Source organism: Microcaecilia unicolor, chromosome 10, assembly GCF_901765095.1.
Source record: "Microcaecilia unicolor chromosome 10, aMicUni1.1, whole genome shotgun sequence".
Classification (NCBI taxonomy): domain Eukaryota; kingdom Metazoa; phylum Chordata; class Amphibia; order Gymnophiona; family Siphonopidae; genus Microcaecilia; species Microcaecilia unicolor.
Window position 1 is genome coordinate 145,220,631 of NC_044040.1, and position 16,346 is coordinate 145,236,976.

General features: G+C 46.8%; 1 protein-coding gene across 1 annotated transcript in view; it reads left to right on the top strand.

Moving 5' to 3' along the window:
• The first annotated feature begins 4,136 nt into the window (after positions 1-4,136).
• Positions 4,137-16,346, top strand: part of ATG16L1 (autophagy related 16 like 1) — a 303,900-nt gene continuing 291,690 nt past the window's right edge. The window contains 1 exon segment of the mRNA XM_030217204.1: positions 4,137-4,521. Within this exon segment, the coding sequence (XP_030073064.1) occupies positions 4,407-4,521 (115 nt within the window). The 5' untranslated portion in view covers positions 4,137-4,406.

Sequence of the window (16,346 nt, forward strand, 5' to 3'; positions counted from 1 at the left end):
AATGTAGTAGATTGGTGAGGCAAGATTTCCCTTCACTAAATCCATGCTGACTTTTGAGCTTATTTTCGAAAGAGATCGCCGGCCATTTTCCGACACAAATCGGGAGATGGCCGGTGATCTCCTGATCCCGGCCAAATCGGTATAATCAAAGGCCGATTTTAGCCGGCCCCAACTGCTTTTCGTCGCGGAGCTGGCCAACCTTCAAGGGAGGGTACAGAAGGCGGGGTGGGACGGGGGCATGGTTATGAGATAGCTGGCTTCACCCCATAATGGAAAAAAGATGGCCGGCTCAGACGAGCATTTCGCCGGCTGCACTCGGTCCATTTATTTTTAGGTCCAAGTCACAAAAAAGTGCCCCAATTGACCAGATGACCACCGGAGGGAATTGGGGATTACCTCCCCTTACTCCCCCAGTGGTCACCAACCCCCTCCCACCCCTGCGGCACGTCACAGGTCTTTTCCCTCCTACCCCATGAGGTCGACGGTTAATGGATCATGGCTAGCCAATCGCAGCAGTTGGGGAAGAGGATTCCAGGCTGGGCTGGGAGCGGAACCACAGAGGGGCAGGAGGGAGGGTGATGACGTCACAGCTGCACTTAGCCAAAGAGAGGAGGGGGGGTGTTTTAAACCCACAGATATATCATTCCAATGCTTTTCCTTTTTTTTTTTATTCACAAGTTTCCAAGGACAGGGAGGGCAGAGAGAGTGCATGAGAGAAAGACAAAGAGTGAGAGAAGGGAAAAAAGACTGAACACCTGTGGAGTATGGGAGCCTTGGTGGGGGGGAGGGTTCTTTTACAAAGCTGCGCGCTAAAAGCTAGAAATGTCCATAGGAATATATGACTCTCAAATGATGGCTTAAATTATGATATTTAAACTAGAACCATATAGATATGCACTGTACAATTTCTAGGTATCCAGTTGAAATTCAAAGATTCAATAGATAATGTTCATAGCACATCCTTCAGAATCTACTTCAAAGACGTTATATAAAGTTCAAATCATTTTGTAGCATTATTATATATATAAGCAGTGCGTTTTTCTAGCAAAAAAGGTGCCGGTACTCAAATGCCAGGCCACTCTTCAGGGGTGGGGTGATCATTGAGGGACCCAGCCCACAATAGCCAAACCCTCTGCAACCGGTCACAGAATCTATGACAAGGCAGAATTGGTGTGTAAGCTCTTTCATTAAAACTTGGGGACCATGGGTCATTTTTAGCAGACAATGGAAAAGGTGCCGGTACTCAGTACCTCCAAGTACCCCTCAAAAAAAGCCCTGTATATAAGTTTTCTGGTGACCTCAGTGATGTTGACCGCCAACCACCCGAAGGTTTTTTATGGTGGTGTCAACAACATCAACCTCTTCACAGGTTCACCCAAACGAGTTAGGGGAGCGGCTAGGTAAAAATAAGTTCTTACAAGCCCAACCCATAATTCAGAAAAGGGGATGTCAAACAATTTGTGGACACTGTCAGTGATGCTCGTTAGCAATCACAGGTAACTCCTGGATAGTACCAAATAGAGATAAGATCTTGAAGAGTACATCTCTGACGAACTGTGACAGCAGTAATGTTGCCTATGCGATTATATGCCCCTGTGATCTAGTATATATTGGGAGAAGTGCTCGATCAATTAAAATACGCCTCAATGAGCATAAATCAAGGATAAATATGCAAAATTTGCAGGCACCCCTGGTTGATCACTGGCTGCAAAATCAGCATAGAGTAGAAGATATACGTTGGAGGATTGTTGAATGCATTCAAATAAGGAAGGAGGGTGGCTCAATAACAAAGGTTCTTAATTACAGAGAACAATGGCATATTTTTTATTTATAGACAGTTATACCGAACGGTTTAAATGCCGAATTAGATTGTGCATCTCTGATCTAACCTTTTGGATACTAGGGGCGGGGCTGATTATGTCACTGTATTAATAATATTTAAATGGGCTTTAGAGACGACGACGCCATCTTTGCTTCTAAGTAACTCTGCAGAGCTGGCGCTAAAAAAGATTTCAGGGTAAGCTTGTGGGGTAATGTTAAGTGGAAGGTATTAGTTAAAAGTGGGTATCTGAAAAAGGTTACAATAGACTAATGAATTATCTTTGTATTACAGGGGAGTGTCCTTGAGACAGCTCGCTTTCGAGCGAAACATGCATGTCGGACAATAAAACCCCTGGGTCCGACTGAAAAAGAGTCTCTAAAAAGATAAGTTCAATAACCTAATAAGTGTGTGTTTAAATGAAAGTGAATAACTTGTTTGGGTGAACCTGTGAAGAGGTTGATGTTGTTGACACCACCATAAAAAACCTTCGGGTGGTTGGCGGTGAACATCACTGAGGTCACCAGAAAACTTATATATATATAATAATGCTACAAAATGATTTGAAATTTATATAACGTTATTGAAGTAGATTCTGAAGGATGTGCTATGAACATTATCTATTGAATCTTTGAATTTCGACTGGATACCTAGAAATTGTACAGTGCAAAGGAATATATAGGCATCTCTAGTAAGCATGCGCTAAAAATGCTAGCGCACCTTTGTAAAAGGGGTCCTTGATATCTTAAACAGCGAATGAGTGAAGGATTTTAACTGATTTTTCTAAACCTCTAATTGTATTATTATATTGTGATTTCTTTAATATAATGGCAGATTTGACTGGAAAAAAGTCAACCTAACCAGTGGAGGGAAGGACCATTTTTTCTGAATGAGCTGTAGCAGTTTCACCAGAGCTTATAGCGCAACACTGAAATCCACAATACAGCAAGTTCTGGAGCAGTGACAAAAAACATTTCACTTTCATTGAAATAGCTTTTCTGTTTGCAACTTGAATAATGAAAGAGGTTGGCATAACAATTCTCCTGAAGTAGGGCGGGACACTGAGAATGAATGAATAAGGAAGCTTCTGCTAGAGACGTCGGGACTCGGGAGGGGAGCGCTTCCAGTGACGCTGCTGCCCATGCGGTCGGACTCGGACGGAGGTTAGGTAAATTTAAAATAAAAGAAAAAGGATCCTTGGGGGGAGAAGAGGGCGCCAGGGCGGGCAGATAAGTGGCGGTAAACATGGCGCGGCAGCGCCCTCCAGAGGTTGGCGCCCCCCTGCCATGCTTACCTTGCTTACCGTGTCGGACCGGCCCTGCGGCTCCAGCACACCACACCCCTGGGGGACTGAGAGGAAGTGCAGGGCAAAAAAAAGGTGCCGGTATGCCGTACCGTTGCGTACCGGCACAAAAAAAGCACTGTGTCTATCCAACTGGATGGTGATGACACAAGGAAAGCAAGTTTGGTCCAATGAAGACTCACTCAAAATAACCTGTTCTTTGCCTGGGCTCTAGTATTACCATATTGAAAATGTGACTATGCCATACCTTTGTGGTTAGTGTAAATATAGAAAAAAGAAGCCTTTACCTTGTCTCCCCCCCCCCTTTTTCCCTGAGAGGGGGGCATCTTGCAGAGGGCAGGGAGGTACAAAGGTCTCAGGGTAGCCCAGCAACAGCACTGACACCTTTTAGTTAAAATGTTTAAAGTGTTTAAAATGCTCCAGCACTGTTATAAAACAAAGAACTCAGGTGCCCATAGATACCAGAGGTGTGCTCTGACTTTCTTTGTTGAAGTTTTATCCATAAAATGTTACCAATTGTGAGTTTCCTGGTTAGGGTTTAAAAAAACAAACAAATGCTTTCACACACACTCTGAAGCAGTAAGAGGGTGGGTTGAACTGGTAGCGCTATAGAAATTATTTATAGTAGTAGTAGTAAAAAAAAAGTGTTGTCCTCCACCTTTTAAGGTACTGCCTATCCAACTGAAACAGCTTTAGACTTGTTACAGATGGACCAACAATAATAATAATAATAAAAAAACCGACAATGTGGATGCAGCAGCTCATAGGTTTGCTTGCTTTGTTTTGAGTAAACGGAGATGACGGCTGCGCTCAGTGCGCTGGGAAGGGGAAACTCAAATTGTCCAAATTGGCTTCCTTGCTTACAATGGACTAGATAGGCTCACTTCCACTCCTGTTTATTAAACCTCCTTGGCTTTTCTCCTCCCTCAATTTTCCTGAAGACGCTTGCAAGTAGCATGCGCACGCAGTATTAGTCACTCCGGAAGCGGAAACGAAGTGGACTTCCATGCGTTTCTAGTACGCGTGCGTAGAAGTTTACGACAGCGGGGAAAATTTTTTGATGGAGAAACGTTGTACTTGGCAACATTGCGGTTTTCTTTACACTGATATACTTTTGGTGCTTCTTGTTTATTGGTACTTTAGCAGAGAGTATCCGTGAGCAACAGAAAGTTGGTCAGGGTTAAGGGCTCCGGTGGGTTTGCCTCATTTCGATGCTAGGTGCTGTAGGCCCGTGATTGGTGGTGGGTGAAAGAGATAACCTGCCAGCCTTTTGCAGCATGCGATATGGCGTCTGGCTGCCGACCGGCCAGTTTCCCTAATTGGAAACAGCATATCTGCCACGAACTGAAGCGGAGGGATCGATTACAGAGACAGGCCTTCGAGGAGCTTATTGTACAATGTGAGGAGATACAAGACATGCTGGCTTCTTGCACGTGAAGTTTACGCCCTAGGTCTGGTTGTAGGTTATGGGAGGGAGGGTTGAATTTGATGGTGTTTTTTTTTTTTTTGCAATTGCTTATTGATTTAATTGAACCCAACTAGCTGGGAGAGTGTTGAAGAAATGTTTTTTTTTCAGCTTGTGAACAAATTGCTTTTTGAATGGGCATCTGTGTCACTGTCCGCACAGGCATTGGAACACCTTATGGGGGGTGGAAATTAAACTCTGTTTTTGTCTCAAAGAGCAGTTGGTTATTGTCCACCCAACCTGTTTAGGTCCCTCTGACTATAGGTTATTAAAACAATATTAATTTTAAGGTACTAACTTAGATTAAACCTCTTGATTTTCTGCTTTGACCTGGTCATAACACATAGTTTTCTTAGTGCTGTTGGGTGTTAGCATAGTAAATCCCCCCTACCCTCCCCAACCATACTGGGCATGTTGCACCAGTCCGAATACCAATAAGATTCAGTGTTTAGCTCAGGCCTTCAATTTGTTCTTTTACAATAAGCCCAAAAAGGAGTGGAATCAATTAACTGAGTATCTTTTTAAAATAATTTTATTTCCTATTTTTATTCATAGGGGAGGGAGAGCCACAACTATAGAGCTCTGAGAACCTTTTTCTTTGGTTTATTTTTGAAATAACAAAGCTTGGGTCAATATGATATTTGTATAGATTGTGAAAATTGCCTAGCCATATTAATCATTATGCATTCTGAAGGATTGAGGGAGGTGAGGGATCACGTGTATAAACACATCCCCTAATTCTATAACCTTAGCATCTAAATGTAAGTGCCATTTGTGCACTAAAATTATAGAATATCAGCACTTATGTGTATGGTCGGTGGTATTTTATAATGCGAGTGTACAAGTTACATAGCACATAAATCAAAGGGTTGTTCATTGAGGCACATGGGTAGGGCATAGGCATTTCAAACTTTTACAGACAAAAATTATAATATAGTTATGTGCTGAAGTGCTACACTTAGATGCATGCATTTATGCCTGCTATAGAAGTGAAGTGGTATGCCTAAAAGTAAACGCTGACAAGCTAGTATTCTATAAGGGAATCTGAGTGCCCAGATGCTACTATAGAGTTTGTTCTCAGCACACTGCATTTTGATGCCTGAAGTTTGTTTCATTTTATAGAATTGCTCTTTAATTGTTCAGGAATAATATTTAACTACCAGTTGAATAGTTTGTGCTTTATTACAAAGTTTGCTGTCTATTGCTTTGATCATGTGTGGGTAGTGGAATAACTTAAAGGCACTGTTCACAAACTGGCTTTTATTCAAAACTTGCAGTTGATTACTCGGGGGGGGGGGGGGGGGGGAGGTGGAATTATGTATAAAGAAATAATTTCTGTGCACAATACTTTAAAATTCTGCAGACTTCAGAAATGCATTCTTTCTGTATTGCATCTTAAGTTATTAATGAAAGATGTAGAATTGCCAGTACTATTGGAGAAGCAAGTCATTATGTTCTGCTGAACCCCTGAGTGAAGCTGGATTTTACTGTTCTCTCCATGATGTGTCAGAATACCAGGTTTCTTTCAGATTTTTAAGAAACAACGGCCTCTGGTTATTCTTTCTGTGTAGTTGCAGTTTGAAGAGAGAAACTTGTGCTGCCTTTTTTTTTTTCCCTGTACCTCTTTGCATTGTACTGTTTTTAGCATTCTCTTGTTTTCAGCATACTTTTTTGCTTAGCAAGAAGTTATTTTCTAACACATTTTTAGTGCATGTATCTGCTTATGTTTTATAATGTGTTATAAGGCTAAAGTCTCAGTGCTATCTGAATTCCATATCCTGTTCTTGAGGAGGTACATGATCAGGCTATTCTTGTTAGAATGTGTAGAGGAGGAATAGGCCTTGGCTACAGACTTGCTGTTTATACTACCAAGTCAAAACTAGAGGTTTCTAGCAAATTTGAGTTAGCCTTCTATGGGCACACGGTAGTAGCTTTCTGACTGTATAACTAGGAAGTATACTGTCCATGCCTTGCTATGTTTGTTTTGTAAGGGTCAGAATACTTTACTGGGGAAACAAAAGGTCTCGAGGCACACACTGTTCTTCCTAATCATCGTGCTAGACATCTGGGTTTGTCTCTGTACCAGCAGATGGAGACACTAGATCTTTTTCAGCACTGGTGTAACAGGTGGTACAGCTGTGAGACTTGGACAGTAGTCTATCTCAAGCAGATGGTGAATACGTTCTCTGGCATGTACAGCAGGATCAGAAGGTAAACTGCCAGAGCAGCACCCTTCAGATGATTTATTTTGGTAAAGTGGTTTGGAAGTAGTTGGGCTATTCATTTTGTTCTTAGAAAGGCCAAGTACCCTGTGAGCTACCAGCAACCCAATCTGAACTAGCTAATCTTCTGCCTGGTGCTTTGCCCCCTCCCCATCTCCCCTCCATGGGGCTAGAGAGAAATTGATGCCTTCCCCTTGTCTGTCTTAGTGAATGAATGCAAGCAAGTATTGGTAGCAGCTGCTACAGCTTCTGACCTTTTTTTCTGAGCTTGGGGGCCTGTTAGGAGATGCAGCGAGCTGACTTAATGTGACGGAGTCAATAGGCAGAACTATAGAAATCCCAGTGGCTCTCGATGAGCATTCTGCCTCCACCCCCTCCAAAAAACCTCCTAAATGAGGAGGTAGTAGCAGAAGACGCGCGGCGGGAGAGAGAATCCATAGCATCATTTTGCTTTTTGAGCTGGTCAACCAGATCCTCTACTTTCTCACCAAAATGTTATCCCCTCCGGCAAGGAACATCCGCTGCTGGACCGAATGATCCAGGTCAGACACGCGCACCCATGAGAGTCTGCGCATCACTATACCTTGGGCAGCGATCTTGGATGCTACATCAAAAGTGTTGAACGTACCCCTGGCCAGGAATTTTTGACATGCCTTCTGCTGCCTCACCACCTGGCGAAAAGGCTCTGCCTGCTCCGGAGGGAGTGCATCAACCAAGCTAGACAGTTGCCCCCACTGAGTTCTGCAAGTGGATGCTCGTGAAGGGTTGGTATGTTTGGATTTTGGCAGCGAGCATAGCGGCCTGATACGCCTTCCTCCCAAAAGAGTCCAAGGTTCTAGATTCTCTGCCTGGGGGCGCCGAGGCATAGTCCCTAGTACTCTTGGCTCTTTTGAGAGCAGAGTCCACCACCATGGAATTGTGAGGTAGCTGAGACTTCATCAATCCAGGTTCCCCATGGATCCAATATTGGGATTCAGTTCTTTTCAGGATCACGGGGTTAGACAGAGGGAATGACCAGTTCCGCATAAGGACTTCCTTCAGTACATTATGCAATGGAGCTATTGCAGTCTCTCTAGGTGGAGAAGGATAATCCAGGACCTCGAGCATCTCAGCCCTGGGCTCATCCTCAACCTCCATAGGGAAGGGAATAGCTGCATTCTCTAGTGTGGGGGGTGTTCCCTCAGGTTGGAGGTGTGGCCCCTGGGTGCCAGAAAGGACTGGATCAGTGGCATGAAGTGGACACTGAGGCTTAGCGGGGCCTTGACCCAGAGAGCTCAGCCTTCTTCCACCTGGGTTCCCAGTGCAGGGTGTGTGGAGTTTGATGATAAAGTTGGAAGGTTCTCCAGTGGAGATCTCTTGCCAAATAACTACTACTACTTAACATTTCTAGAGCGCTACTAGGGTTACGCAGCGCTGTACAATTTAACAAAGAGAGACAGTCCCTGCTCAAAGAGGGAATAAGAGTCCCTAGTGGTCCACTTATTCTGCAACAAGAGCTCAGTCAGCTCATCTGCATAGTGACTGAACCTCTCCAGATCCCCTCATCCTTGCAAACGGAGCCCTCAGATGGAGACCCTCTTCTGTAGGATCTCGGATGGCTGTCTAAGGCCTTTCCACTCCTTAGGGCTTTATCATAGATGGTCCTGGCAGAGTGGGAGGCCCCAAAGGGGTCCTTTGAGCATTAGACCTTTGGGTAGACTGTACCCTCGTCCACAAGTTCTGACTCCCAGATGTACATACTGTAGTCACAGCAGTGACCACAAGACAACTATCCTAGTTGAGGGAGGCTCAGATTTGAAGGACTCCTATGACAAAGGTGGAACAGTTTATGAAGCAGTCCATTGCCGCCTCAGCAGTTGTGGCTCAAGCACTGTTGTGTGCTGGGTTAAATAGTTGCCATATTCTCAGGAGGTGGTGCATAAGTACATAAGTACATAAGTAGTGCCATACTGGGAAAGACCAAAGGTCCATCTAGCCCAGCATCCTGTCACCGACAGTGGCCAATCCAGGTCAAGGGCACCTGGCACGCTCCCCAAACGTAAAAACATTCCAGACAAGTTATACCTAAAAATGCGGAATTTTTCCAAGTCCATTTAATAGCGGTCTATGGACTTGTCCTTTAGGAATCTATCTAACCCCTTTTTTAAACTCCGTCAAGCTAACCGCCCGTACCACGTTCTCCGGCAACGAATTCCAGAGTCTAATTACACGTTAGGTGAAGAAAAATTTTCTCCGATTCGTTTTAAATTTACCACACTGTAGCTTCAACTCATGCCCTCTAGTCCTAGTATTTTTGGATAGCGTGAACAGTCGCTTCACATCCACCCGATCCATTCCACTCATTATTTTATACACTTCTATCATATCTCCCCTCAGCCGTCTCTTCTCCAAGCTAAAAGCCCTAGCCTTCTCAGCCTCTCTTCATAGGAAAGTCGTCCCATCCCCACTATCATTTTCGTCGCCCTTCGCTGTACCTTTTCCAATTCTACTATATCTTTTTGAGATACGGAGACCAGTACTGAACACAATACTCCAGGTGCGGTCGCACCATGGAGCGATACAACGGCATTATAACATCCGCACACCTGGACTCCATACCCTTCCTAATAACACCCAACATTCTATTCGCTTTCCTAGCCGCAGCAGCACACTGAGCAGAAGGTTTCAGCGTATCATCGACGACGACACCCAGATCCCTTTCTTGATCCGTAACTCCTAACGCGGAACCTTGCAAGACGTAGCTATAATTTGGGTTCCTCTTACCCACATGCATCACTTTGCATTTGTCAACATTGAACTTCATCTGCCACTTGCACGCCCAATCTCCCATCTAGAAGTCATAGAGCACATCTATCAGGAATGCCGCTCTGATCTAGTCCACATTTGTTCTTGAACAGCGGCATTTGTGCCTGCCATGAAAGTATGATAGGGTAAGTATTCTTGGTATCTGCTGTTTTCCAGTGATTTATGTATATAGTTGTTCATTGATGGTTTCACTGAAACATGCTGCAGTGGTTACCCAAGGATGCAAATGTAGTTGTGTTTTTCTTAGTTTGGCATTGGCATACTGAAGAGCCTTTATGTTGGTGATGTCACTGGAATATTTCAGTATCTCTACCTCTATCTGCTGGCAGAGGGCTGTATCCCACTAGTCTAGACTGGTCTACCCAGACCCAAGGAAAGAAAATTAACTAGTATGAATGTTTCAGCTTCTCTTATAGCGTTGCCCTTGAATAGTGTAGGTCAACATTCAGCGTCTTCAGCAAATATTAGGTTTCTGACTATTTGAAAAGTGGTGTGAGGAAGTTTGCTTCCTGCAGGTAGATTTTGTTCTTCCTGTAGCAGGTGTTGAACAAAGGTCTGGTGCTGAACTCCTCAAGGTGCAGGTGGCAGCTATTGCTGCTGTAGAGGTCAGATCTGGAGAATTTGGTGACCACACCAAAACAAAGTTTGCTTCCTTAGGAGTGAACCATGTTTGTCATTCTTGCAGAAAAGTAGTTCCACCATAGGACTTAAATTTAGTATATATAGAAGGTGCTGATGTCCACACCATTCAAACTCTCGATATACGTCATTCAAAAACCCTAACGTTAAAGACCTGTTTTCTTTGTGGCTATTTGTTCTACCAGGTGGATTTCTTACATCTGGTATTCTCAGAAGAGATGATCTTTCACACTGTGCCCTTTTGTATTTAAATACCTAAAGTGAGTTTTGTTTTTCATTTGAACCAGGTGATTTTTCCAGTTCTTCAGAAGTTAGATTCTTGCCAAGGCGAAAAAGGTCTTCCTTTGAATCTTTGTAGGTCACTGTTAAGATATCTCAAGCAATCTATCCATTTCAGTAGTTAAGTTGGTTATCTTTTTATAGCAGCTGTCAAAGCTTCAATTGTGAAATGAACAAGAAGCATTTGGACAGACAAGAAACAGAAGTTCACCCTCCATAAAGAACCAGCAAGCCGCCACTGTTTTTACAAAAAGCATTTGGGTCAGCATCTATCAGCATATGATTTCTGAAGGGTTTAGAGTGCATTTTACTGAATGTTTGCTAGAGGATAGTATAATTTTTCTTCATTGGTGATTTAAAAGTAGGTGGGACATTAGTTTGACCAGCCTCGGAGGCAAGAGATGGTGATGGAAAAACAGCTAGTAGCCAGGCCAGTTCGACACCTAAAAGTTGGCATTTGATTCTTGTTTCAGAAAAGCAAACATAAGCCACAAGGTGAAAAAGCTAAACAGAACAAAACAGGAAGAAACCTCACAGCAAATAAGTAAAATGTAAGAATGAAAAGACAAGGAAAAAAGTATATTAAAAGAGATGGGGCTGTTAGACTAGTGCTTGTTTCCTAAATACATTTTATCCCCAGACTAGATGACTTCTTGATGTTCTGTCTAGCCCTATCTTCTAGGAGAGATTTGAATTTTCTTTTTAAGAAGCAAAGAAAAACATTCCTTGTCATCAACAGCAGATGAATCCATTAACTGATGGGTTGTATCCGCCTACCAGCAGGGGGAGATAGAGAACACTGAAGAACCACAGTGACCCTTGGATGGCTAGCCCCCATCTGCCTTCAGTATTTCTCTATCTCCCAGCAGGTGTGGACGTAGCTTGATCAGCTCCTGGATTTCTGCCTGGGGTGGCTCCTGTGCTTTGCCAATTGAGCAGGGGTGTTGTGACTGGTGGTGCCCACTTTAAAGGCATATAGGTTAGCCCTTTCCCTGTCTTACCCATTCCCTGCTCCTCCTGGAGTCCCTCTGTTGCTGCCTGCCTCCAACTTTCCTTAGCGTAAAAAAAAAAAAAGCGCGCTTTTACTGCATGGCTGTTCTGAGGCTTTCTCCAGAGATTCTGGTTCTGTGCAGCTTGACCGGAGCTCGTTGACTCGGTCTTCTGAGGTGAGAGTGGTGCCCAGCTCCTCCGAGGAGGGTCCCGCGGACGCCGTTCCGAGCGGGGTAAGTTTTGGTGCAAAGCCGCCATTTTATTGCTGTATTTCCATTCAGTTGGGGGATGGCTGCTAAAGGAGTTAAGCGCTGCTCCCGTTGTGGTAAACTCAGATCAGCAGTGGGGCTGTGCAAAACATGCTCCTTAGATGCTCGAGCTAGTACGAGCATGACGAACGATGATTCTTCCCACTCAGTGGAGCTGGTAGCAGGCGCCATTTTGGAGACGCCCAATGTCTCGACCCTCATGGTTGCGGAGGAGTCTGAGTGCAGGGGGACACTTCGTTTTGAGGCTGCCAGAGGAGCTCCTACATCCGTTTCTCCTAATTCGGAGGCGGAGGGTCAGGGTGAGTTGTTCTCCCCTGAGTTTGTGCTTCTAATGCATAAAGCCTTCATGCTGAAAAGAGCTCTGCCGCAGGTGTCTGACACTGCGTTGCATTCTGGATCCCCTCCGGGTGTTGATGGCCTGGGGCTGGCTACAGAGGTTATTTCGTCCCCTCGAGCGTTGGAAGGACGCTAAACGTAGACGGGTAAATTCCCCGTCTGAAAGTGGCGCATATCCTTTTCCCCCCCCTTGTGGTCAGGCTGTGGGGAGTCTGAGGGATCTGGCAGGCCCTCGGGGACAGATGATCCAGAGGAGGGTGCCTGTTTGCCACTGGATTTGGATGATCCCAATGCGGTTCGGATTTTACACCATGACGAGCTGCCAGCTCTCATTACTGACGCCTTGCAGGCCCTCTCGCTTGATGATCCTGCCGAGGGCGATGCCTCCTCTGTTAATCTTAGGATGGTGAGTACTAAGAAGCCTACTTGGGCCTTTCCTGTGCATGACTCCATTCAAGAGCTTATTTCAGCTCAATGGTCTGACCCCGATGGGCCTTTGAAAGTGGCCAGGGCTATGGGTCAACTTTACCCTCTGAGTGAGGAGCACTTGGCCCCTTTTGGGATGCCTAAAGTGGATGCGTTGGTCACGGTGGTGACAAAAAAGATCACTCTCCCAGTAGAGGGAGGGGTCGCTTTGAAAGATATGCAGGACCGGCGGCTAGAATCCGCGCTTAAACGGTCCTTTGACATTTCGGGCCTTGACTTAAGGGCATTTATTTGCAGTTCCTATGCAGCCCGGGCATGTCTTTTCTGGTTACAACAGGCGGTGGAGCAACCTGCGGATGGTGTGGGTTCCCTCTCTGAGGTTGCCCGCGGATGGAGTCGGCTCTGTCATTTTTGGCGGACGCCCTTTATGATCTGGTCTGTGGCGGTTTCTGCCCGCCGCCTCCTTTGGCTATGGCATTGGGTGGCTGACATGGCCTCTTAGCAAAGGCTGGTGAGGTTACCCTTTCAGGGCCTCCTGTTATTTGGAGAGGATTTGGAGAAGATTGTTAAAGACCTACGGGACTCTGAGACCCAGCGGTTACCTGAGGATAAGCCGAGGCCGCCTTCCAAGGGTCCTGTGTTTCCCTCCTCTCCTAGACCTCGCTTCCGTGAAGCCCGCAGGTTTCGCCCGGGGCGCTCTGCTGGATTTTCTCAATGTGCTCGTTTTCAGCAGAGGAACTTTCGCTCGGACAAACGTTCCACAGCGGCCGGTTCTCAGCCTGGATTTCAGGGGCGTCCTCCACAATGATGGGACGCCAGTCCACTCCTCGATTCCTGCAGTAGGAGGACGTCATTCCCTCTTTCTCGAGGAGTGGACCAAGATTACCTCGGATCAGTGGGTCCTGGACCTGATCAGAGAAGGTTACCAATTGGAATTCGGTGCCCCTGTGAGAGACGTGTTTGTGGAGTCCCGATGCAGCACTGCTGTAAACGGGCGGCGGTAGAGGAGACCTTGCAAGTCTTGCTGCACCTCGGAGCGGTGATCCCGGTGCCTCCCGCTGAAACGCAGCTGCGGCCACTATTCCATTATTTTGTCGTGCCTCGAAAAGGCGGGACTTACGAAGAGTCAACGAGGCCCTAAGAGTACGACACTTTCGCATGGAAACCCTGCGCTCCGTCATTGTGGCGGTACAGCCAGGAGAGTTTCTCACGTCTCTGGACCTAAAGGAAGCGTATTTGCACATTCCTATTTGGCCCCCGCACCAACGGTTCCTCCAGTTTGCGGTGTTGGGACAACATTTCCAGTTTCGGGCCTTGCCTTTTGGCCTAGCCACAGCTCCCTGTACCCTTTCCAAGGTAATGGTGGTGTAGCTGCCTGTCTTAGGCGAGAGGGTATCAGAGTGCACCCTTATCTCGACAACTGGCTCATCAGAGCAGATTCGGCAGACGAAAGTCGTCTTGCCACAGCCAGAGTGGTGACAGTCCTGCACTCTGGGCTGGGTGGTCAATATACCCAAAAGTCACCTGACCCCCTCTCACTCTCTCGGGTATTTGGGGGTCCGGTTTTGACACGGCCTCGGGGTTTGTCTTTTCTCCCGATCACAGACGGTGCAAACTTCAGAATCAGGTCCGTCTGCTCCTGCGGATGCCTCGCCCTCGAGCTTGGGACTTTGTCCAGCTGCTAGGGTCGATGACAGCCACCTTGGAGGTGGTTCCCTGGGCGAGGCGCATATGAGGCCACTGCAGATTGCCCTGCTTCATCAATGGTCTCCGATTTCCCAGGAATATCAACGCAGACTCAGGTGGCTCCCTGCGGCCGGCACAGTATGGATTGGTGGCTCTCCGACAGCATGCTGTGACGAGGCATGCGTTCGCGCTTCCTTCTTGGTGCCTGGTGATAACGGATGCCAGCCTTTTGGGCTGGGAGCGCATTGCCAGGGAGCTATGCTCAGGGTCAGTGGACACCCGTGGAAGTGGGGTGGTCCATCAATCGCTTGGAACTGAGAGCGATATTCCAGGCTCTTTTGGCCTTCTACAAGACTCTGAAGGGGCTTGCTGTCCGGGTTCTGTCAGACAACACGATAGCGGTGGCCTACATCAATCGTCAGGGCAGCACTCAGTGCAGGGTCCTGGCCGCGGAGGCCTCTCAGATTTGCCACTGGGCCGAGCTCCACCTGCAGCTTCTGTCAGCAGCTCACATAGCAGGTCAGAGCAACGTGCAAGCCGATTTTCTCAGCAGGCATCAAATCGACCCCGGCGGAATGGGAACTGGCAGAAGAAGTGGTTCTTCAGATTGTGCCAAATGGGGGTCTCCCGGAATAGATCTTATGGCGTCAAGTGCAAACGCCAAAGTCCCCTCGCTTTTTCAGCAGACTGAGAGATCCTCGCTCGGCGGGGTTGGATGCACTGGCTCAACCCTGGCCCTCGAGCCTCCTATAATGTGTTCCCTCCTTGGCCCTTGATAGGGCGAGTCCTCCTGCGGATTTGACTACACCGAGGATTGGTTGATTCTCATCGCTCCAGATTGGCCAAGGCGTCCGTGGTATGCGGATCTCCGCCGGATGCTGGTGGAGGCTCCACTTTCTTTGCCTCGGGTTCTGAACCTGTTGGTTCAAGGCCCGGTGACTATGGAGGATCCCTGCTGATTTGGCTCTTGAGAGAGCGCAATTGAGAGATAAGGGCTACTCTAACAAGGTCATCTCCACTCTCTTGCAGGCCCGCAAGAGGTCTACTTCCGCAGCCTATGCTCGGATATGGCGTAAGTTTGAGGAGTGGTGTGCCCCGAAAGAGGTCTCGCTGATCCTGGACTTTTTGCAAGATGGCTTACAAAAAGGCCTGGCTTTACAATTCCCTTCGGGTGCAAGTGGCAACGTTGGCATGCTACTGAGGGAAAGTCTCTTGTTTGTCCCTTGCTGCTCATCTGGACATTGCCCGATTTCTCAGAGGGGCGCTTCTGCTTCGCCCTCCCGTGCGGTTGCCTTGTCCGGCCTGGAACCTGGGGCTGGTGTTGAAGGCTCTCAAGCATTTGCCTTACTGAGCCATTTAAGCTGAGCGTCTGAGAAGGATGTGACTCTCAAGACAGTCTTTTTGGTGGCCATTACATCGGCTATATCTGAGCTTCATGCACTTTCCTGTCGGGACCCTTTTCTGCAGTTCTCAGAGTCCGGGGTGACGGTACGTACAGTGCCTTCCTTTATGCCTAAGGTGGTTTCAACGTTTCACCTAAACCAGCCCATTTTTTCTACCTTCCTTTTCTAGGGAGGACTTTCGGATTCCTTTGGGCAATTACATCTTTTGAATGTCCGTAGGGCTCTGTTGCAATATCTACAGATGTCAACTGACTTCAGAACTTCTGATCATCTTTTTGTCTTGACAGGTCCTCGACCGCAGGTGCCCAGCGTCTAAGGCCACTATAGCCCGTTGGCTCAGAGAAGTCATTTTTTCTGCGTATCCGCTTCAGGGCGGGGCTCCCCCTGAAGCGTTTAAAGCGCATTCCACGAGAGCGATTTCCTTCTCGTGGGCTGAAACAGGTGTCCTTTCTCTTCAAGAGATCTGTCATGCAGCTACTTGGGCTTCTCAGCTCTCGTTTGTACGGCATTACAGGCTGGATGTGGCAATGAAGCAGGACGCGCATTTTGGAGCGCAGGTGCTGGCTCGCGGAGTTGCCTGTTCCCACCCTACGTAGGGAGTGCTTTTGTACATCCCATCAGTTAATGGATTCATCTGCTGTTGATGACAAGGAAGGGAAAATTAGGTTCTTACATTAGTAATTTTCTTTCCTTTAGTCACAGCA